At 43.4% G+C, this 23,138-nt stretch overlaps 2 protein-coding genes and 1 long non-coding RNA gene across 5 annotated transcripts; 2 read left to right on the forward strand and 1 right to left on the reverse strand.

The window, feature by feature from the left end:
- Nucleotides 1-2,345: 2,345 nt before the first annotated feature.
- Nucleotides 2,346-6,127, forward strand: TCF24 (transcription factor 24). Its single transcript, XM_042835523.1, has 2 exons — nt 2,346-2,786; nt 5,111-6,127. Exons 1-2 carry the CDS (start codon nt 2,346-2,348, stop codon nt 5,222-5,224), a joined length of 555 nt encoding a protein of 184 aa, XP_042691457.1. The 3' UTR covers nt 5,225-6,127.
- Nucleotides 6,128-7,467: 1,340 nt separating this feature from the next.
- Nucleotides 7,468-10,829, forward strand: LOC122171933. 2 transcript variants are annotated; one of them, XR_006172125.1, is made up of 3 exons: nt 7,468-7,592; nt 8,589-9,901; nt 10,429-10,829. It is a non-coding gene; the product is annotated as an uncharacterized LOC122171933 (long non-coding RNA). The 2 variants fall into 2 exon arrangements; XR_006172124.1 differs by having other exon boundaries at nt 7,468-9,901.
- Nucleotides 10,830-11,296: 467 nt separating this feature from the next.
- On the reverse strand, nt 11,297-22,749 carry MCMDC2 (minichromosome maintenance domain containing 2). 2 transcript variants are annotated; one of them, XM_042839837.1, is made up of 16 exons: nt 21,257-22,749; nt 21,066-21,148; nt 20,087-20,221; nt 19,870-20,000; nt 19,714-19,773; nt 19,188-19,383; nt 18,480-18,602; nt 18,056-18,163; nt 16,750-16,878; nt 16,005-16,236; nt 14,684-14,889; nt 14,077-14,243; nt 13,583-13,759; nt 12,928-13,070; nt 12,404-12,513; nt 11,297-11,932 (listed from the first exon to the last, which is right to left on the reverse strand). In XM_042839837.1, exons 1-16 carry the CDS (start codon nt 21,475-21,477, stop codon nt 11,766-11,768), a joined length of 2,388 nt encoding a protein of 795 aa, XP_042695771.1. In that variant the 5' UTR covers nt 21,478-22,749; the 3' UTR covers nt 11,297-11,765. The 2 variants fall into 2 exon arrangements, with proteins under 2 accessions (XP_042695771.1, XP_042695772.1); XM_042839838.1 differs by lacking the exons at nt 11,297-11,932; nt 12,928-13,070 and having other exon boundaries at nt 12,401-12,513.
- Nucleotides 22,750-23,138: the final 389 nt, after the last annotated feature.

Here is a 23,138-nt window from a genome sequence, read left to right on the forward strand (position 1 = left end):
GTTGTGAGCACAAACACACATCCCCACAGACACCCTGGTTTTCTGGGCGTCACGTTGTCCCAGGCCGGTGCTCTCAATAGAAAGCCAACAGCACAGAACAGAAGTTGGAGTGAATGAAACCTGTGATTTCCACAGGTGAATTGTTGCTTATTTTCCTCAGGCCCAGGACTTCATCCCCTGCAGATGTGAAGCTCCTACAACGCTCACTCCAGTTTCCAAGGGACGCATGAGGAGATGAGGTGTTCAGGTACGTGTGTTTCTATATTGTTTATCATATACAATGCCAGCATAACTCTGCTTTGTCACACTCCAAAACTGCAAAGACATAACTGCATGTAAACCTGCCGTAAAAGTGTTTTAGCAGATTGACCAGCACTGCTAATCCAGTTTGTCTGTATCCTTGTGCAACACAGACTTATCCAGTGTCAGGGAAGACTGCTTCATTTCAGTGGGATTTCAGTGGGATAGCAAACGAGAAATCCCACTGATGAAGCTGGGAGCCGTACCACACTCTGCTTTTGTTCATGACCATAGTGACTCAGCAGTGGCAGTGGAGATGTGTCACTAACAGGCACGCAGAGCCAGCTTAACAGAGGGAGAAAACACTGGAAAGTAATACGCTATTACCTGAACACATAGTAAATTAAACCCCTGCACTACCAGCAGGACTCAAGGACTGTTTTTTGCTGTCATTCGGGACAAGCTCAAGTAGATTTCCATGAGTTTTACTTTACATAGATGATAATTATCACAGTCATTGGCTCGGCTCATTGCTGTGGCTTCTTGCTGTTGTCAGCTGTGGCTGCACTGGGACTTCTGGGGACTTCAGTGTGGGGCTGAAACGCTTCACAGCACCAAGGTCTAACTTCTGTAAATGGAGACCTTCAGTCATTCACGTGTATTGATTTTTATTTAGATATTTAAAATCCCATTGTTTTTGACTGCTTTCATAAGGTGCCTTTGCTGCTGGTCCAAGGCAACACAGAGCTCTGCGAGGCAGGGAAGCCGGGAGCTGCCCAGGAAGCTCGGAAGCTCTGCTTGGATAAAAGCTCAGGTATGATTCTCACTGCGGAGTGCTGCGCGTTGGGGAACATCGATGGAGTATTTATTGCTGGGGAACTGAATGAGCTCAAGGAAAAGGAGTTTGGCACAGGCTTTTCTGGAAGCTGGGAAAAACCTTTCAGCAGTTATTGCAGCTTTGCTCGAAGGAAGGTTTTTGCTGTTGTTTTCACATGATTCTTTTGCCCCCCGAAGGCCGAAATACAGCTTACAGGACTCTGATTTTTAAGTTAGAAAACAAAAGCGATAGGACAAGCTCAGCAAGGCTTGAGTGATGCTGGGTGTACAAGGACATGCAGATGTTGTTCCCAGTCTTCTGAGCCATCAAACTTCCCCCTTCAAAACATGGGTGCTGTGTTCTGTGGCTCTATTCCCCTTTATATCTGCAAGGAACATTTTTCTTTCTGCAGTAAATGGAGCCCCGATTACCTGTGAGACTGTTAATAAAAAAATATATGCAGTCTCACATCCCATATCATTTAACTAAATGGTATTTTTTTGAAAAAAATCACACTTATTCTAATGTTGTTGGTTGTAAATGGGACCTACCATGGCAGCACTGCTCAGCGTGGTCATCCAGGTTTGCTCAGAAAAGCAAAAAGTAATCCTTAGAGTGCTCACTGTAATACCAAACAAAAGAAAAATCGCCTTTTCAAGGGTGTAAGATAGAACTGTAGAATGACAGGATATACCGAGTTGGAAGAGACCCATAAGGACTGTTGCATCCAACTCCTGGCTCCATGCAGCACCGCCCAGAAAGTTCTGATTCTGTACCTGCGTGTGGCAGCAAACCAGTTTATGAACAGTGAGCCCAAAAGTCACTCACACCCTTATGCAACAGCCTTGGTTTTCCCAGAGCCGGCAGCGTTCACATTTCTGATAGGAGTTGCTTCTAGAAGGCATCCATTTCAGCAGTCAGGAGATAACGTGACTCCATGCTTTATCTCCTTCTCTGGATGGTGAAAATACTACGTTCACTTCATAAGTTTTTTTGGTGCATGCCCACAACCTGTGTTTATTTTCAAGCTGAGTTTGCAGACAGGTAGTTTGTACTCAGCAGGGGCCGTGCCATGGGCTGTGCCGGCAGCCTGGGTGCTGCTTGCACCCCACAGACTCCTGGTCCCACAGTGACTCCTGGCCGTGGGGCTTCCAGTCTCCTCCTGGCAGCACACGAGGAGTTGCACTGTGAGCGCAGTGGGAGTACGGCGGACATGAGGTGAGGGGTGATGAGGAGCTTGAGGAGCTCTGGCCCGGCACTGAGGTTCACTCACCACGAGCCCTCAGCCATGGCTGCCAGCCTCATGGACACTCTTGTCACTTACAGGCCCCTCCCCACAGGGAAGCCCCCCATGGACTGTAGGCATTTACCTGAGGCCCGCAAGGAGACCCTGAGCCCAGAGCCCGAGTCACCACCACCTCCAGCTGCCAGCAGCAGCCCCTGCCTACCCCCCGCCATCGGGCAGCGGGCCGGGACAGGCCCAGGGCGACCCGCAGCTGCCAACGCTGCACGGGAGCGCAGCCGGGTGCAGACCCTGCGCCATGCCTTCCTGGAGCTGCAGAAGACGCTGCCCTCCGTGCCGCCCGACACCAAGCTCTCCAAGCTGGACGTGCTCCTCCTGGCCACCACCTACATCGCGCACCTCACACGCAGCCTCCAGGACGAGGAGGAGTCTCCAGGAGAGTCCCTGGGAGCCCTCCGAGGAGATGGGTACCTCCATCCTGTCAAGGTAGGACAGCTAACTAGTGTTCAAATATTCAGACGAAACCAGCAATTGCAGGCTGATTTACCTTGCTAGAATGCATGCGCAGAAAGACTGCTTTAGCTGAGTCTGCCAGAGCCACATAACTATGCACCTGGCTGCTGCAGGCCTGGTGGAAATACCTGGAGTTGCTGGCGTTTCCCCTCCTTCAGGGACTTTTCACAAAAATATCCGATACAACTGAAGTCCAAGCACAGTGGGACTCCATCCTAAGAAGGGAAATGCCAGTATCTGCTCAGTGTCCATGGGAAGCTTGGCAGACCCGCTCCAAACCCACCATAACATATGGAGGAACTGCTAAGATGTGAAATGCTCTACAGCAGCCATCCCGGCCATGGCAGTGCTTGGCAATGTCTGCAAGTCTGCAGTTTCTCCTGCTGAGGCAGCCAAGATAAGAAATAAGACATTAATTACTGGCCATGCATTAATTCCTCCTGTGAAAGTGCTTTTCTGATGCTTGTATTTCACATAGTTAGTACATGCTGCTGTTTCTCCTGCCTTCATCAAAATAGGTCCAGGAGATGCAGAGGACATGAAAGGGGAACTGCTGTTAGGAAGTACCTGTGGATGGGAGCTGTTTCCAAACGCATGTGATGTTATAACGCTGCGAGGTGTTTTCTTTGGCTCCAGCCTAAGGGAGTGAATTAGTGCACTGCTGTTTTTTTATTAAGAGGCTGATGAATTCAGAATGATTTAATTATGATTAATTCGTGAAGTAATCCCTAATTCCTCTAAAGTGACTGAGTCACAGAGACCTCCTTGTTCACGCTCTTGGTCGTGGTAAAAAGCGCGATGTGAACGTAGGCTTCCCAGCCCATTCGAATGATTAGCAGGCTCATTAGGAAAGCAAAACCTTTACATAAATCAGAACATGGCTATAATTTAAGAAAAAAAAAAATAAACACTGTGATGTGTTTCAAAATAAGCTCTCACTAGCTTCAGTTAGCTCGCTTGGCCAGGGTGAGGGGACACAGGTCTCACAGCATTGCTCAACGGCTGCCAACTACTGCTGGCAGAAAAAATAGCCATTAAAGCAGTTAAACGATCCAGCTGCACATTTCCCAGGCTACTGGAATACAGCAACAGTTGATTCATTCAGCAGTTATTTTTGATAATCCTATTTGCGTTTCATTTACCTGCAGTTTTGCCAGAGATCCTATCAGTCTAACCAAACTTTCTGATATTTTGGGTAGTAAATTAATGCTTTAGTTGGAACTAGAACAGAAATGTCCCAGAGAAATCACAGTAAATGCTTCAAAAAATCTGAGTGCAGGATATGAGAAGAGCAGTGCAGATAAGGGCTGTAACAACACTCCTGTGTCAAGCACAGTAAATGCAAATAATGTGGAAACTAAACCGTTCAGGTGCTGTTGTGTGTACACTGACCAGGAAGCAGGGTTAATTACTTCAAGTTAGGTAATGTCTCAGATGCCTTAATATAGATGAATTCATAACATCAGGTTTGCAATAAAAACACCAAATGAGATCTTTGGGCCTTTCTAAGAGAGAACATTCTGCTTCTTTATGTCTTTAAATGGAAGGGCTGAAATCTAACTGCAGTGCTAATGCTTTGACAGCCCCCTTCCAGTTTTAGAGCTACCTTTGTTGCTCAGGAAAGGTGCCAGCCTGTTCCCCCAAGTGCCTTAATTTTAAAAGAATGGTACTACTTGGAAGACCATGCTGGCTTTTTCAGGTATTTCTGCATCAAAGGGATGCCTGAAAAGACAGCATATTGCATCCAATTCTAACAACCAAACTCAGCTTACCACGCTCAAGCTGAGCTCGTCCCTTCCTACAGCAAGGCATACAGCCGAACACCCACAGCATGGCAACTCCCAGGCTGCAAGAAAAACCCTCCCCACCAGAGCAGGCAGGCTGGCACAGCTGGGTGCGCATGCAGGGGCTGCACGCAGAGCCAACACTGGCGCATCCTGGCAGTGTCCCTTCCAGCATCGAGGGAATGGTTTGCTTTGTTTTAGTGGCAGAGCAGCTGCAATGCAACTTGTGGTGAGACACCTCAGCAGTGTGAGTTACAATTGTTTGTTGGGTCATGAGAATTTCTAGGAACTGTATCTCACAGTTTATTCCCAAAGAAGATATCCATGCTGAAGTTCCTTTGCACAGATCCTAATTTTCCAGTAAGTGACAAGACACAACTTTTTTTGGCAGTACTGTCAGATTCCTATTTTCTTCTGTCATGATTCCATCACCACATAAAGCTTTGCTTTTGTCACTCAGAGCTGCATTCAGACCCCAGGTGTTTCAGCACGGTGCTTGTTCTTGTCTTGCAGAAATGGCCAATGCGATCCAGGCTATACATTGGAGCGACAGGACAGTTTTTGAATCACTCAGCACAAGGAGAAAGTGCAAACCAAGGAGAAACATCAACAAATTCTCAACAGTAGTCTCTCTTTTCATTAAAAAAAGTTATTTATTACACCACATATATATTTAAATTTTAAAAAAATAGCACATCAGCAAGCCGTAATTCCTGAAATACTGTTTGTGGATCAGAAGGAATTGGTTCTTAAAGATCTCTGATACCTCATTAACTTCATGAGACTTATCACTGGCTTCCATCATTGAGGATACTGCTGGTATCTGAACCAGGGCAATAGGAGAAGGCAGCTGCTGTCAGCACTGACAGCAACAGGGGCAAGACTGCTGACAACAGCTGTTTTCATCCACCTCTGCACAGGAAGCTGATAGATACACGACAGGAAAAAGAGACAAGGAAATGCATACTGGCTAAGTGTAGTGCAATACAAGCTCTGAAGAAAAACAAACGGCAAACAAGTCTGCAAATAGCCATCAAAATAACGCGTGCCCTTTCCTCATGGTATGAAGCTAATAGCAGAAAGCCCACAGACAGCAGTCAGGTCATGCCTTTATCCTTCAGGTAGTCATAAATGCATGGAGCTCTTTGAAAATGGGGGCGCACATTCACTTCAAGTAAAGATGTGCTGAAATTTATTCTACACGCACAAACACAGACTGCTCTACAGACTAAATGTAGTTCCATTAATTAAGTATTACTTGTATTGATCTATAGCCTTGTGTTGCATGTGATGTGTCTGTTAAGTGTTACCCCAGAACTATTACATCAAAATACACTCCTCTCATCCGGGGCTTCAGCTGAATGAGCCCTGAGAGCTGGCTTGTTCACAGCACATGATTCACTACATCATTTCCTATATTTAGGCAAGAAATATTTAAACTAAATGCACCAGTGCCATCTAATGTATCTGTTCTGTAAAACACCGTACTTTTCATATATTGTTATTGTCAAGGTAAACATTAAATATTATTCACTGGACATTATATATTTATTGAGATGCAAAATCTGTATCACTTCTGTTTCTAATTGCATAGGATGAACAGTTACTGATAATAACGTCATGGAGTTGTTTCAGTGTTAGTAGAGGAATGGGGTAATTCTGGGTCTTTAATTTTGGGAGTGCATTTATACTAACAGTTCTGAGGACTTCTTCACAACTTAAGTCTTAAAATAACGCACAAGATGAGGGCATAAGATGCAGATGAAGTTTTAGGCTGAGAAAATGCCAAGTAGGATGGCAGAAGCACGGAGAAGCCACGTGGGGTTCACACATAACTAAAACCTATAAGAATGGCATCAGGTCAGGGCAAAAAGAAGCGGTGAAATTAACAGCCAGAAGGCAGTGCCAAAGCTCAGCCTGCACTGTGGGCAGGTAATAACATGCCGATGAATCACCATTAGGAGAAAACACGACATGTGCGTGCTGCATGCTGTTACATGCAGTTACCTGGTGCAGCAGCAGCTCCTAAATAACACACCTGGAGGGGACAGAATTCAGGAGGCCCACAGCAAAGCAACACAAAATGCCACCCGCTGGTCTGCAAAGGCTTCTTCCTTTCATGCCACTGCGAGTCTCTGGGAAGTAAGCACGTAAAACACGAGGGGACGCACGTGCGGACAGCACAGCCGGCCCAGCGATGGCAGAGGTCGGCCAGTGGGGGAACTGACCTTTAGCGGTCCCTTCCAACGTACGGCTCTCAGCTGCGTCCGCACGCTGCTGCCGAAGGGAACGGTTCGTCACAGGCCAGCGGAAGGACGCGGCCCGCTCCCTGTCAGCACCGCTCTGCTCACAGACACGGAACGCCCTCTGCCCGCCGCCATACGCGCACCACCGGCTCAGCCACAGCCGTGCGAGCCGCTCCCGCTCTTCCAACCCCCTCTCAACAGCCCAGAGCCGCACCTCCAGTCACCCCGATCTCCCGCCAACCCCATCGGGACCGACTCACCGTCACCACAGCGCGACAGCGACGCCACGTTTTGCGCGTGCGCAGCTCCGCCGGAGGTGCCCGCAGGCCCGCGCGCCTTTCCCGCCCCGCCCCGCCCCGCGGCGCGCGCTCTATTTAAGGCTTGCGCGCGACTGCGCCGCCCTTTCCTGAGGCGGCACTGAGCGAAGCCGCGTCGTGACGAGAGGCTGCAGCGATGGGTTCTACGGCCGGGCCCTGGTCGTGCGGGGCATGGGTCGGTGGTGCTGCAGCAGCGGCTGGCTGGAGGAGCCTCTCTGAGTTCCGTGAGGTTTGGTGGCACACGAACCCGGGGCCGTGCCCGGCGCACGCCGCTCCTGGGGGCGGGCTGCTGGCTGGCCGGCTGGCTCCGTGCTGTGCGGCGGGCACGGGGCGCAGCGCCGGTCTCGGGTGGTTGCACAGGGCTGTGGCTCGCTGATGCTGCCTTGCAGCTCCACGTCAATCCCACGTCAATGTCAGCGCTCGGTGCTTTAAGTGAGTCGCTTCTAGTTTGTTTGCTTGTTTGTTTGTTTTTTCTTTTAAGGCATTAAGTTATGTCGCCAGCAGTTTAATTTGAAGAGTGCAGTCCTGGCAGTGAAATGAATCCGACCTCTAAACTGAAAGCAGTAATTGTTGGCTGCGTTTACCAAACCTAAAGCATCACTTGAGGGATGAGCGAGTGTTATCAGCCTTTGCTTTGCTCACCAGAGGTGCCTGATTGCTATCAGTGGCCTCACCTCGGTGCTGAGCGGTGCAGCTCAGGCTGATGCCTGCTGGCCAGGGAAGGATTCTGGCAATGCAATGTGACCTGTGAGCTTAAAGTGGGTCTAATTGGGGTGCTGATCTCACAGGCTGCTCATCAGGCCTCTGAAGTAGTGGGAAATGAGGCACCTGGAGAGACTTGGTTTTGCTGATAAGCCACTTTGATTGGCAGGTGCATGTCCTAATTGTGAAGATAAATTACTGTTTTTCCCCAGTTTGGCTGGTGCTGCACTGTGACCCTGAGCGTGCCCTTTTTGCACAGCAGGCACAGATCCCAAAGGGCCAGGGCAGCCCGAGGTGTCTCTGTGGCAGTGCCCTGCCAGGGCCATAGCGCAGGGGCTGACCTCGAGTTCAGCTTGTAGGGAAACCCATCAATCAGTGCTGCGGAGCACAGTCCACAAAGGGCTTAGAGGCTGTCTTATTTGCTGTACTGTGCTGGGATACTCCTCTCCCTGGTGGTGGTTGTTCATTAGGAGCAGCCTGATCCTACAATCTGTCATTCTTCATTCTGGAACTCTTTTGTTGGTGGAATACAATCTTTTTAACCTTAATTTTGACTGACGCTCTCTGCTTTTCTCCCCAGGTCCTGGTGAAGCCAACAATAGTCTCATTTCATATTTTTTTTACTGGCTTGCTTTCCCCAGATAAACGCTGTTGTGTTTTGCTTGAGGCCCAATAGTAGAATGCTCAGGAGAATAAAACCTTTTTTTCTTCTCTTCCTTGTTTTAGGCAACAAAGGCAATTAGGAGATGAGTTGGTTTCTGGCTTCGGGAATCTTCAGGCTCGGCTCTGTGCTGTTGCCTTGCAAGCAGGAAGATGTCACATGAATTGTGACAGAAGTATCTCTCACTGTTCTTGGTGGTGAGGAAATCATCCAGAGCTGTCTCCTGAAATCGAGGTCTTGATTTCTGCAGCTGTTTAAGATTTGTAAATTGTCTTACTGATGGAACAAGATATATGATCATTTGCATGAAGGGTTAAGTCTTAAACTGTCCTAGAGAGTATTCCTCAGTCAGCACAGACCAGTTAATAAGTTTTGAATTACTGATTTCCTACTACTAAGCTTTTTACTTATATAATGACTCAATTTGTCTATTATGCAGCTCAGTTTGCCTTACCATGTACTACTGCCATGAATTTTGAAAGGTGAGGTTTTATCCATTTTTAAATTAACAACCATAGCCCTTAAAATCTGACCTTTTGTTCTTTGAACTTGAACTCCAGGTCATTAGAGAGCTAACTGAGCTTTTACTGAGGCTAAAATTCTAAAAGGTATTATACCAGCTATAAGACCTTTGCAACTGCTGTGTTGTGGGGTGTCAGTATCAATTTAAGAATCATGAAGGAATTGGAAATGAGAGACTTGAGAACACTGGAGAATCCTTTTTTAACTGGACAAATAGTTTTGTGAAGAATTAACCAGATGTTAGCTGGAAGTAAAAGGCTGAAGTAGAGAGCACGTACTCAGATAGCTATCCCTGCTGGTACTTAACCACATCAGTCTGTCAGAATACAGTCAGAGTGGACAGAGAATCGTGGCAGTGAACTTCACCTCTGGGAAAAAAAGAAAAAAAACACTTGGCATCTAAGGCCTGAATGTATCAGCAGAGACCCATGTTGTTGTGCCCTAAAAGAGCTTTTCTTTTTTTCCTGGCTACACCAAATGCGTTCTGTGCTTAATGGTTGAAAACACAGTTCTGCTTAGATTTCTAGAAGCACATTTCTGGAGGCCAACCTAATAAATCCCCTTGCACTTGGTACCTGGGAAAATTAGCTCCAGTCTTAGGGCGTGTGGGAACCTGTCTGCTGGCACTGTGATGATGATTCTCTGCCGTTTACCCAACTGATTTCTGTGATGAGTAACACTATCTCTGATGTGCCAGCTCATCAGTAGGTGGCAAATCAAATGGGTTAAACCTTTTGTTTCTGACTCGATTTATTCTAATCTTTCAAAGGTTATCAGATGACTTTCTCCGCTGACTTCAAGCTGTGTATAGCCAACAGCAGACTGTTGATTTCCACAAGTATGGGTGCTTAAGAAGGTAAGTTGTTTTTCTGCTGTGATGCTACAATGCTGAGGCTCCAGCGAGCTGTTCACTAGCTGGGAGAGCTTGCTAGCCATATTTGCTGCTGCACGCAGTTGTGCCAACTTACAGTGGCTTAAGATGTGGCCTGTTACTTAAGCTTTTAGACTGCTGCCTGACTTTGCAGTTCTTGTGATCCTTCTACAAGAACTACAGTTTTTGCTTAAGGCATCACATAGGTAAAGCTGGGGAGAGGAAGGAGTAAAAAGTTGGGTTCTTTTTGCTGAATATTGTTCCTCTAAGGATATGTAGTCCTTATTATGGCTTAAACAGAATTCTTTTCAGAATTATTTCTGATTAGTCTGTTATGAAAATAGTTGTACTGGCATAATGATGATATCTTTGCCGTTTACCCATCTGACTGGTTGTTGATGTGTATCATTGGATCTGAAATGCCAGCACGGTTAGTAACTTCGTATAATGTCACATGAGATTAAGCTTATAGAAAAGTGGCTAAATTTGAAATGCTTTGGCTTTTTTTACAGGTTGAGAACAGTGTGAAAAGTGGATTTCTAATGCACTTGGAAATGCTTTGCTGGCCCTTCTTGCTTCTCAGAAGCACTGCTTGATTTGAATGTGCTCTGGGTGAAGTCCTGTGACTTGTAATACCATGCTGAAAGGAAGAAGTTGAGTAAGATGGAGTTAGAGTTTAGATGAAAATGTGAATAATGCCTGAATGAAGTTCAAGTGAGAGTGGAGTGAGAAGGGAGCCCTTCAGACAATGTTAGAACTCGGTATGAATATTCAAGTGCAGTCAAAGTTTGATTTCAGGGTTAAAACACAGGAAATTTTGTTTTCTTGCCTAAATTAGTCTATATAATGGTAGAAGCTGTTCTGCTCATTTTCAATGCAATGTTTGTATAAATAAAATCCTGGATTTATATTTCCAACGGCTATAGTGTTTTGTTAAGGCTGTGTAAATGGTAGCACCATGATTTTGCTGCATGACCTGTGCAGAAGTCACAGCAAGCCCTCAGTATTTGTTCAGTTTATCCATCTCTGAGTAGAAGTCTGTCCATTTTGCTGCTGCATTTAATGTGGGCCTCCGATGTAAAACTTGCCCAGTGTTGTGCTACAGCTGCAGCATTGGTAGGAGGAGAAAGCAAGAGAAGGCCCTACTTGGAACAGCGTATCCACTGTATCAGTCTTCACACTCATTTTTGCAATGAGGCAGTTAGGCTGGAACTCCTTAAGCTGCCTCCTCCCTGGTGGGCCTACTAATAATTTTTTTTTGCTCTCCTGTCTCCAGTGTCCTTATCTAAGCTTTATTTCAGATTGCAGGAGCGTACCTGCATCCTGTGCTGATATGATGGTGCTGTAATGTAAAACTGAGACATAAAGCAAGAAGCAGTATGGTGATATAAATCTTAAAATCTATAGTACATTATATAGTACATGAATAACTTGAAGTTGTCTTACATCAGTACTGTTTTTTGTAGTGTATTTAAACTATTCCTTGCTGGATAATGCATTTAAAAAGAAGCAACAGGAAAAAGTACAGTTCATAGTTGAAATGAAATACAGTATTCTGCATTCTTGGTTTAAATGTTAGTTACCTTATTAAAAACTTGTCTGTGTTCATCCAGTGAAATCATAGTGGTAGCTGGGAATAGAAGATCAGGTTCTGGCTTTATTCTGAAGCCGTGGCCTTCCAGAATAGAAACATCACTTCTGTCTTTCTTCAGTGTTACCAGGAAACTTCAACGAAATCCTATCAGCTATGCTTTATTTCTTTGCAAAATAGCACTGAAAACAGTTGTCTATTTTTCTGTAACTGCAGTGCCAGAAAGCTGAAGTAGAAGCTTCGGACTCGCAGCAGAGTTCATTCTTCATTAGTGCTAACGTAAGTCCCTGGGCTGTATGCACCAATAAACTGAAGCAGTTGATGGTGGCACTGCAGTAGGTAAATATCTCTCTGTTGGAGGCTGTTTTCATCACTGAGGTCGAATGGAAATAATGCGTTTGGTTCTATGCACAATGCTGACTTACCTAAGCAAAGAAGAAATCAGTTCAGGCCTTAGGAGGCTTGGCAACCTTTGGCCAGTATTTTTAAGGAGTGGAGAGGAAAAAAAAGAAAAGCTGCTGTGCAGATCACTTAGTAGTTCATTTTGTGAGTTAGCACTTCTGTATTACATAGTGATTCTGTCACTGCCAAATTTGTGTGTGAACAAATGTGACATGATAATGAAAACATTTCTTCAGGGAAAGAGTTCTGCCTAGGGTTTAACCTGGACCGATGCTATAGCAGCAGAAGTGTCTCCAGTGTGCTATCGTAAGGATAGAGGCTTGGTGCTGTTTGGGGCCTCACTATGGACAGTACTGAAGCACACCACTGGAAAGTCAACTGAAAGATCTCAGCTTTCACTTGAAATACCTCTGTTACTGCAATTGACTTAAGGTAAGTTTTTTCAAACTGACAAAACGTGAGAACGATACACCCAAGACTAAAGACTGCCTTACCGTATTTTAGGGTAAGAGATGACTCAAACAACAGGATGGCAATCAATGCGTCTTCCTCAAGGACTTTCTTCCTCAAACTCAGTTTAGTGTGAGCTTTGGACAGTGAAATCCTAAGAGATGAATGTAAGCATGTCAGAATGGTTGAAAAAATTGCAGAAATGAAGACGTTGCATATTTTTCCGTTGCAAGCATTTCTGTAAATCAAGAGGTAACACTGTACTTCTTGCTTTAAAAGTAAACTTATGTAAGAGAAAGCTATGAAAATGTAAACCCCATTTTTATTTTTCTAGACAGCTTTAATGGGAAAAAAACTGAAGAAATATCGAGTCTAAGAAATAGTTCATTCTTTAAATAGCTCATTTTTTAAAACCAATCCTATAAGGTGGTATTCATTAATGTTAAGATACTCTTTATACTTGAACTCTTCCAAACTCAAACAATGTCTGCATTTTTATTTAATAAATTGAGCTGGTTAGCAGTTTCTATTGGCAACTGAGATGTGTTGCTATGAGCATTGGACATACAGGATTTTTAGTGCAGATGCTGATAATTTTGATCCACGCAAAGAATCTCTCCTCACTCTACGACTTGCAAGATAGTAGCCCTGAATGAGGTTTTCTGCTTCAGAACTCAGTTGGACATGAAGATTCTTTGCGAATGAAATAAACTAGAGAGAAGGTAAAAAATTTTAAACATTTAACTGTGGAAAATAAATAATACACCTTTTTTTCATACCTTTTAACATACTGGCATAGTAATAGAGGTAGAACAGTGTATTTCACCATCAATTTTTGTAAAAAGCTTGTCACTGTTCAGCTATGCATAAGGGTAGATTTTAGATACTGGGCTGAATTACCTGTTACAGAATTACAGGGATTGGCAGGAAGATGAACCTGCTAAAGCAGGTTCCCTATTGCAAGTTAATTGTATTAGAAATACTGACAGTTTCTTTAGAATGAAATATTAACTTTTTATAGAATTAGAGAATGGCTTGGGATGGAAGGGACCTCCAGGATCATGAAGCTTCAACCCCCCTGCCTCAAACAGGGCTGCCAGCCTCCAGATCTAATACTAGTTCAGTACTAACTAGTCAAGTATTTCACACTAAGTTTTATGACTGTAAATTGTTCTTGTTAAAAGCATAATGCATTGCTAAATTATTAGACAATAACTAACTACCTCTTCATAATCCTGTGTTCTGAACTGCTGTGAGACTCTGTACAGCATGGCTTCAGGATTAATGGCTTTTTGCAAGACATGATGCACTACAGGAAAAGACAGCTGACACGAAGGAAATTCACTGTATATCAACAGCCCAAAAACATCTAAAAGATTAGGTGGAATCAAACTCAGGTCCTGAAGAGAAGTTCCAGAGAAGAAAACAAATTGTTATGGAATTTTGACTATTAGAAACATTGCAATTTTTTCAGTCTGTAATATTCAGTATCCATATGCCAAAGGGTGCAAGAATAGCTAATGAGTTATCTATAATATAAGTAACATAATTGTGTTTCAGTAGTAGTTGTCAAAAGCTATTGTGAATAAAATAAATGGCATTTACTTTGAGGAAAGCTAGCTCATTTTAGAGGATACTTGATTTAAAGTCACTTAAGCTGTTTGTTTTCATTATTTCCCAAGCTGAAATAACCAGAAATAATTGTCAGTTGCTTTACCATCTGCCCAATTAAAAAGCTGTCCCTTGCTGTCTGTTTCTTTGGGGAAGAACCCACATCTACGTAAGACCAGAAGTTGGTCTGAATTGAAATAGTCACTTGTTGGTCAGCCTCTTCTCCATACTTCTTCCCAGGAATGAACAGCGTTGTCGTCCTGCTCTCTAGCACTAGGAGAGGACAAAAAACATCAGTGATGTGATTGATGCAGTTTGACTATAAATCCTAGTTCCAAGCACAGTAGCCCAAAAGAGTCATTATTTTATTTCACTGAATTTGTCTTAAGTTTTGGCACTTCCACACCACCAGTTTTGAGGACTGAGTGTGTGAGTGCCTAAATCCGTTAAAGGCTAGATCACAAATCCTGCAAGCCTGATGAATACACTTCTCATTCCACCTCTGCCAATAAATGGGTCCCTGTGCTGGAGCCTGTATAGCAAATGCAAGCTTATAGGATTTTGCCATTTTTAACCTCATTTCTTTCAGACTTGTTAAAAATAGCTGATATTTTCCAAGCGTTTGAGGGCCATAAGGTGAGGAACAGACCTAGCTGAGGCGTTACATGTTTATTTCATTCTGTCCCCTCATTTGTTAGTAGATATGAAATTACCGGATTGCAGGAGTTCAAGTTTATCCTTTTTGTATGAAGAGAAGTCTCCTATGTAACAGATACCACCCTGAGCCAGCAGAGCACTGCAAGCTTGAATACTAGCACTTCCAGTTCCATGTTTATCTTTGGACACAGCAGGAAAGATGTCACTAGAGGATGGGTGGCGTATGCCACGAGGCAGGAGACACAGGCTGTAATTCAGAAGCCTAGAGGATTAAATAATTGTCAGTCGTAAGCTGTCCAAGCATTGCTCAGTTTTTCTAAATTAACTCTATTCTTAACATGTGGTAGTGATAGATATATCAAGATCTACCTTTAAACAACAACAAATTTAAACCACTGTCAAGACTACATGTGTAAAGTACACTTCAGTACAAATACAGAAATCTAAGCCCCAGGAGGACTGCATTTCTGATGGTTTTAACATGAGGCAAACCATGGCTTGTAACAGAAATAATACCTAGGAAATCAAAGAAGTCCCCAAATGTAACCCCATACCATTAATGCCTACTCCTGTTCAAGGGGAAGGCAGAGGATTCTTAATTCTCTTGGCCATCGGGGGAAAAAAGAAGAGGCTGGTAACTTCTAGGCTGCAGCCACCTGGGTTACATCCCCAATTCTTTTTGAGAAAGGAGAGTGCTCAATTTTTAATTTTTTTTTTTCACTCCCCTGCACTATATTCCTTGGCACACAGTTACACACTGCTTGGGCCCGCAGTCAAAGGCTCCTTATGATTTTAAGATGTTAAAGCATGATTTCTTCTCATATTAAGAAACAGCATAAAATTATTGATTAAAATAGTAAGCACTGGTGAATTGGCTGTTACACTGATCCCAAGATGTAGGAAACGTCTACTTAGGTTAACGATAACAGAATACTGTGTGCATAGCATGGCACCATGTAAGCTTCTCTGAAGTAACTCTGCCCCAGGCAAGCCAGGACATAACTGAAAATTAAGGTAGCTGGGAAGCTAGCGATGGAAAGGCTTAAAGTGACACAAGATTTGAGAAGCAGACAACTTCACTTTCATAATCACCAGCTTTTGGGGCAACCTTAGTTTTGATTTTAGAAAAAGGTTTAGTTTGACCTCTGCTAAATAGTGCCAGTCTTAAAAGCTTACAGAGATCATTATGAGACTGTTAGGGGTATTTATTAGCTGCAATCCTATATACATCATTTGAAACAGAGATGTTTCATGGTTATTGTTTAGCAAGTCAGAACCCTTTATATGCCTTTTAAGCCTCATCTCTTGCTTTTGATGTAGGGCCAATCCTATTGTCTTAAAACAATAAAAATAAAAAGAGTTAAGGAATCTCTTTACCTATCAATTATTAGAGTGTCACTTGTCACAATCAGTAGATCGAGGTAATCTGCATTTTCTATTTCACACGTCTGTACCAGACTCAGTAATATTGCCAATTTAAGAGTGTTGTAAGTGCCTGGTGGAACAACTTGAGAAGCAAAAATATTGGCAAGCGTGGCTGTAAACCTCCAGCATGAACTTGAGGTCAGTGAGAGTAGATACTTGAAATTTTCACCGATGAAAGAAGGACCTAAGTGAAACAAAATAGAGATTAACAAGCACTTAACAGAGCAGTGCAGGTGCATTAGAATACATTGCCATTCGAGTCTTTATACAAAAGCTTACAAAGAACTAAGATATTTTTGCATTAAACACAAATTCAGAATGTAAACAGCAGACAGCTATTAATTTTATTGCTCTAAAGGCCGCAGACATGATCTACTAAAACCAATGGGATAAGAAAGGAATAAGAAACTAAAATATTGGGTCAGTGTCACACATGATTCAAGCTTACAAGTGACAAGGGAAGTTGGGAAAGGGAAGCTGAAGAACTGCAGTAAATAATTATGTCACTTCCCAATGCATGGAAAGAGAAGTGGGGAAGAGACGTTCTCAGCTGACTGACTGAACCCATTCCCAGTTAGAGGAAAGTCCCACCGTGGTTTTGCAATCCAGGCTTCTAGATAACAAAAAGTTCTCAAGATTTTGCAGAAAAAAAACGCTTTTCAAAATTTTAAGTCAATTCTAATTGGAACTTCCTTACCATTTGGTTTACAGAGCTCTACACTACTGACTTCTATAAATGCTGTAGCTTGTGGGCCATTTTGAACACAAGCTGGAATTCCTATGATCTTGTAGTGGTTTCCTATTGTCATTCTATTGGCCAGTTCATCTGGAAATGAAAAACAAAACGTGGGGGAGACCTGAAGATGTTTTAGCTAAGAAAAAAAAAAAGAAGTGTTAAAGACAGAGTCAGCTTTTCTAAACTGCTTTCATTTCTCACACGTAATTGCTGAAAACAACAGTTGGAATCCAGGTTTACCATTGTGGAGTAAGGAAGGAGAGTGGGTGAGGAGAAGTAAATTCCTGATAAAGAAAATGAATGATTCACTTGGTTCTGCACTGAAAAGAAAATGGACAGCTGTTTGCAAGTATATTCCAAAGCTTGTGGTTCCACCATTGTTAGTTACTGTCCTATAAACATGACAGGAAAAAAAACCCAAAAACCCACAAAAAAAGTGACCACATTACACATGACAAATAGCAAAGATTTCAAGAAGATACACACACAGCTTTGGGAAGCTCTGTAGTTCTGTGCACTTTATTCAGAAATCACGTTTAGTTTTCAGAAGTGAGAGCTGTGTTCCAACCAAGTGTGAATCTCAGCCTGTAAGATCCTGTCTAACTGCACTGCTCACTGAAGCCAGGAGAATTTCAGTACTTGCACAATTCACAGCATCACACCAACATAACAGTATGTGCAGCGCTGCCGTTGTATCTCATGATCTTGGAGCTATTGTGAGTTTTCAAGAGATGAGCTGTATGATTCCATAGACACTGGGTATCAGATAAAATTATTGGAAATATGATGATGAATTGTGATTTAGTCGGGTACTCATATTAGAAATCATTTAATGTTTCCAGTGGAAAGCAGTGGTAGTAGTAGCCAAAAATCCTGATTGAATCCGGAAACCAGCTAGATTGAGGAAGGATGTCAAAAACACATGAAATGGGTGCAAAACAGCAGGACCAAAGGAAGTAGAGAGGAGGAAAAAACAAGCTTCAACTAGAATGTAATGCAGCAGAGCTGGCCAGGGGATCTTGCTTAAATGAAGACATAGAAGTGAACACCACAGCTATATATTATTCTCTGCAATCATTTGTGCCTGCATTAGGCAGGTGACGACCCCTCCCCCCCCTAATTTTTTTTAGAGAAAGAACCTCAGTATAAATTATCATGACTTTCATCAGTTTATTCAGAGAAATGAACCTGTAAGGAAATGCAGGTAATTGTCACAATTCGTTTCTAAAATATTTTCAGCAAGTCTTAGAATTGAAACTCAGCATACCTCTCAAGAAAACTGTAAAAGTCTGAATCCTAAAATGCGATTTACGGTCGGAATATCCTTTTAAAGCATGAAGAACTTTGGCATCAATCATTTCAACTATCTGTTTATCTTTCAGAAAAAAGGCAAGGAGAAGGTTAGTTGTCCTGAAAACCAAGCTTTTTTTCTTTTTTTTCTTTTTCTTCCCTCTAGGAGGCCAGGCTGGATGGGGCTTTGAGCAACCTGGTCTAGAGGGAGGTGTCCCTGCCTAAAACAGGGGGGTTAGATCTACATGGTCTTAAAGGTCCCTTCCAACCCAAACCATTCTATGATTCTAGGACGACTGCTATCTTTTGAGGCTGTTATCCCCACAGCCATTTTTGTTTATGTACTGTGTATCAGCAGTAGGGGAATAACAGACCCAGAAATAAAACTACACAGTTCCCACCACCGAGTACTCTGAATTTCATATCTTCCTGCAGTGGTGAAGAACACAAACTGCACACAAAGTCATTCCTCACTGTGGCAGATTCTGTAGCTCCGGGCAGATGCACCCTTATGTACCTAAACCCTGAAAAAGAAAAAAAAAAAAAAAAAAAGTTTAGTAAACATTTATAATGAGAGCACGGTTTTCATTCTGCATTTCACGTTAAGCACAGAAGTAACTAAAAACTGGGCAAGGAAATTCCGAATTCACAAGCGTGTTTCCCGAACATTGGCCGCCAGATGGCGCCGTGCCCCCATCGCACATTCCCCACCGCGACTGCAGGGCCTGACTCCCAGCGGCGGAGCGCCCCTATTCTGCGTCGTGTGGGAATGACACCGGACAGACACATGCTGTATATACGCGCCTTCACAAAGACACGCGCTCATAAACACTGCGTAGGAAAAGGACTCTCACGATAGGTTTTCAATTTGGTAAGTTATCTAAATTATTAAAGAGCTCTTCAGGCACTGAACGGGCTGCCCGGGGGGGTGGTGGAGTCACCGTGCCTGGAGGTGTTTAAGAAACATTTAGATGTTGTACTGAGGGACGTGGCTGAGTGGGGAAATGTTGGTGGCAGGTGGATGGTTGGACTGTACGATCTTGGAGGTCTTTTCCAACCTTGGTGACACTACAGTTCTATGAAATAATATTAATTTCTTCTACTACTACCTTCAGAGAATGGACAGGTTTCCCCAGTGCAAAGAAATCTTGCTCCTTGAGTGTATTTTGTGACAGTTCCCATTGCAATCACTATTCCTTCAGACATATAAAATCTCTTAGATGTGTAATTAAATGGAAATGCAGAAAGACTGAGAACATAACTCGGTAATGGTGGTAAATGTGTTGGTTTCAGCAGTATGCTTATCTAACAAGAGACACGATGACATTGAAATAAAAATATTTAGATTAAATATATTAAAATGCTGTTTATAAATTCAATGTACTTACATGAAGAAATGCAACATGGTGTATAAATAGCTTTTAGGAAAAGAAAAAGAAACGTATCAAGTGGAAAAACAATCATTTATGCCAGGATTCTTGCAGTATGTTGAGGTGAGACTTGCACTTTGTACAAAGGATAATACAACCAAAGGGAATATAAAGGCTGAAAAATTAATACAAAAAATAATCTTTGCTAATACTTCACCAGACTTAAAAGATTTAAGATCTAACTGGGGAAACAGTGTAGACTCACTTGGGCCTCCGTCTGTAACTGTTCAATTAATGATAATGTCTTAATAGCTATGAAACATACCTGTAATTGAAAAATAACTTCACTTTAGAAAGGAAAATCTAGTTAAAATAGAAAAGGATTATTTTTTGTCAGCCCTGACCACAACTATAAACTTACTGACTGAAAAATCCCTGCAGCTTTCATGGGCCTATGAAGAATGTAGTTTCCAAGAGTTGCGTCCAATTCAGCAACATCAGAAGGGTTTATTGAAATAACGAAACGATATACAGCATAACTTTGTTTTGAGTCTGCAGGAGCAAAAACGGTCTTAAATATTACAGAGGTTTGCTTAACAGTACTTACCAATGTTAACAAAATACTGAGTGAGCAATACCGTTGTATTTTTTGCAATCGTGCACAAATTTCTCAAGGCCACCACTTCTGTCAAGGTAAATAAGGATAATTTCCTTCATTTTCTGTATCTCTTCGTGCATCTTCCAAAAAGAGCTTTGGACTCTTAATGAGAATTCTGGAATAAGCTGGAAAGAATTAGTTCAGAATTGGCCGTGCTACAATAACAATAAATTCCTAAAATGCTCTACTATTCCTCTTATTACTGAATTACTGCACCACCCAACCCCTGGCCCATCAAAATTAAAGGCAGCATTTAGCCCCTCCTCTCCTTACCTCCCCCCAGTCATTGGAGCTAAAGTGAGACATATATAGAGAGCTATGAAGGCTGTCACAGTTGTTGAAAACATGAAACTGAGGAATCATTTATTTCTTAAATTACATTTTCCTTGTTTGCTGTCACCTCCTGTAGCATCCATTTAAGGTAGATCTTGCAAACATCAGTATGCACAGGTGATCAATTCTTATTCCTGTAGATAAAACTTTCAAGACCACAGAGTTGGTCTAGAAGGTGACCATACTCTTCAGTGTTGTTTTTATTGCATACTGTTCACGTATTTTCAGAGCATTTTCAGAGTAAATCTCAGAACTTCTCTTACGAATTTAGAGGGAGAACTACTAAGGCCAAAATGTGGCACTTCGTATACACACATCTGATGTCCCTGTTTGTTGCAAGGGAGCTGGACTGGATAACCTTTAAAGGCCCTTTCTAACTCTAAGGATTCTATGATCTTTTAATGGTCACACAGACTTTATTTTACAAATTATCATCTGTCTTTTCTAAAGGTAACCGATATGAAACACCACTTAAACCTTCAAAGAGACATAGCTACCTGGCATAGGACAAAACTCAGCATTAAGAGGCTGAAGAGAAAGAAAAGCTCTTCATTTATGAATGATTCATGGCGGGAGGTCACAGAAGTCAGTTTGGAGGACAGACAGACGTGGAGAGAACAGGGTACCTGAGGTGCACCTGTATGGCAGCAGCAGAGAACTTCTTGTCAGTTGTATGCTGTGTGTGGGCTGGAAGATGCGTCCTACTGGCCTGAAGCATCACATTTTATGCACAAATTGAAGGAGAACTTACATTAGGATTTATTTTTCAGTTTCTTTAGGATGAATCCCATGCAACTACCGTTCCATCCCTTCAAACCTTTTACAAGAAGAGATTAAAGTCCAGCTGAAACCACGGCCTATCCTGGCCCCCACTGCCCTGAGGTCACTCTGCGCCTTGCTCTGGGCCACAAAGCAGAGACACGCAGCACAGCGAGGACAGCCTGAGGACAGCCCGCACCACGGCTCCCGGCGTTCTCCACACGCTGCCGCTCCCTGAGTTTCACAGAGCCAAGCGCAGCCTCTCACAAACCACCGCATCCCCCACGGTCGCACTCCGCTGCCTCACGGCACCGCGCCTGACACCTCCATCGCTCCCAGCTGCCTCATCATCCCCACCACCCTTCCTCTCAGCCCAGGGCTTCCCTTCGCCACGCGCCAAAGCTTTTGCCGCTCTCGCCGCCCGTTGGCGGGCTCGGCGGCAGCACCAGGCGGCCCCTCAGGAGCCCCGCCGCTTCATGAGGGGAAACGCGGCGCCGCGCGGTCAGTCCTAACGCTCCTCCATCAGTCACAGATGGCACCTCCCCTTCTCAAGTACCCGCCGCAACGGGAAGGGAATACCATCGCGGTTCCCAAATAGGCTCTCCTGCCTCGGATTTACCACCGCCATTTGAGATTTTACTTCTCATCTCAGGGTTTGTGAAGGGCCCGCCCCACTTTCACCATCTTACTATGAGAAGTATCGTCACGAAATGCAAAGACATGCAGAACAAGAGCGCTGATCTATGGAAGTATGGAAGGGTCTGCTGCTCTGCCTTTGGCGGTCCTGATCCGACTGGGGCACTTCAAGACATGGAAGAGAATGGAAGGAATAACAGAGCAGAGCATTCCCCGGGAAAAGGAACACATTCACACCAAAAAGCCATAAGGAAGAAACCCCAATAAAGAGGGGAGAGAGGAGAGCCCACACGTGGTCAGGAAGCTAGTTACAGCCATTTCTGAAAGGATAGAAAATGAAAGGGTGCAGAATATACCATACTGCAACAATTTCTGCCTTCCAGCCCATCAGAAAGACGTACTTTGCTGCCAAATGATTATAACTGCAATTCATGTAAGTCACTGGCTGTCCTGAACAGCTGTGTAGCTGTTTCAAACTTCTCAAAACTTCAGTGTGAAAGGACAGGAAATGAGCACAGAGCCACCAGTCCCCTCCCACAAACGACACAGTTCCTTCCTTCTTCCCATGCCAGCGTTAATTCCTACTTGCTTTACCCAGCGACTCCTTCCCACACCTCACACAGCAGCTACTCAGCATTACTTAGGCATACGTGAAAGAATGAAAAAAAAGCAAACAATCCTTGTTTAGCTTCTACTTGTCTAATGCTTTGCTGCTGACATCATTAATTTCAAGAATAATTACAATTTTGCTGACAGGTTGGTAGCTCTCTGGGTCATCCTTTTTACCCTTCTTAAGAAGGCAATGCTACACTGCCTTTTTTTCCAGTCACCAAGGACTTCACCTGACCACCATGACTTCTCACATATCATTGAGAGCAGCTCAGTGATATCAGCCAGCTCCCTCAGGACTCTGGCAGCTTACTGTGCTCTATCAGACTTCCCTCGAACCAAGGCTTTCAACTGAATGTATTTATGAATAACAAAACCAAACCAAAACACCAAACACACCACAGAACGATTATGAAGGAACAGACAAAAATAAGTTGTTATTTACAGGTGATATACATAATAATACTACTACCTGCCATGATAAGCTTTTATGCACTAACAGCAGTTTTTGCATTGTTAAAAGTTTTCCTTACACAGAAGTCGATCAGAACGATCAGTTTCTCCATACACACGTATGTTATGAGAAATACATTAACTTTTCACATTTCTAAAATTATAAGCACAATTTACTTTTTTTTTCCCCCTCAAATATCAAGTGAAGATTTAAAAATGGGACACAAAGACAAGTAGCTATG

The sequence above is a fragment of the Centrocercus urophasianus genome, unplaced genomic scaffold, assembly GCF_019232065.1.
Source record: "Centrocercus urophasianus isolate 14NV4802_14NV808 unplaced genomic scaffold, USGS_Curo_1.0 seq_11, whole genome shotgun sequence".
Lineage (NCBI taxonomy): Eukaryota > Metazoa > Chordata > Aves > Galliformes > Phasianidae > Centrocercus > Centrocercus urophasianus.

Coding starts and splice junctions, on each gene's coding strand:
- MCMDC2 (XM_042839837.1), bottom strand. CDS start 21,477: ATGCGGTGGTTTGTGAGAGGCTGCGCTTGGCTCTGTGAAACTCAGGGA. Junction 20,222..21,065: donor GCCATACAGGTGCACCTCAG/GTACCCTGTTCT, acceptor AGCTTATTCCAG/AATTCTCATTAAGAGTCCAA. Junction 13,760..14,076: donor GCTTTTTAATTGGGCAGATG/GTAAAGCAACTG, acceptor ACTTCTCTTCAG/GACCTGAGTTTGATTCCACC.
- TCF24 (XM_042835523.1), top strand. CDS start 2,346: ATGGCTGCCAGCCTCATGGACACTCTTGTCACTTACAGGCCCCTCCCC. Junction 2,787..5,110: donor GGTACCTCCATCCTGTCAAG/GTAGGACAGCTA, acceptor CTTGTCTTGCAG/AAATGGCCAATGCGATCCAG.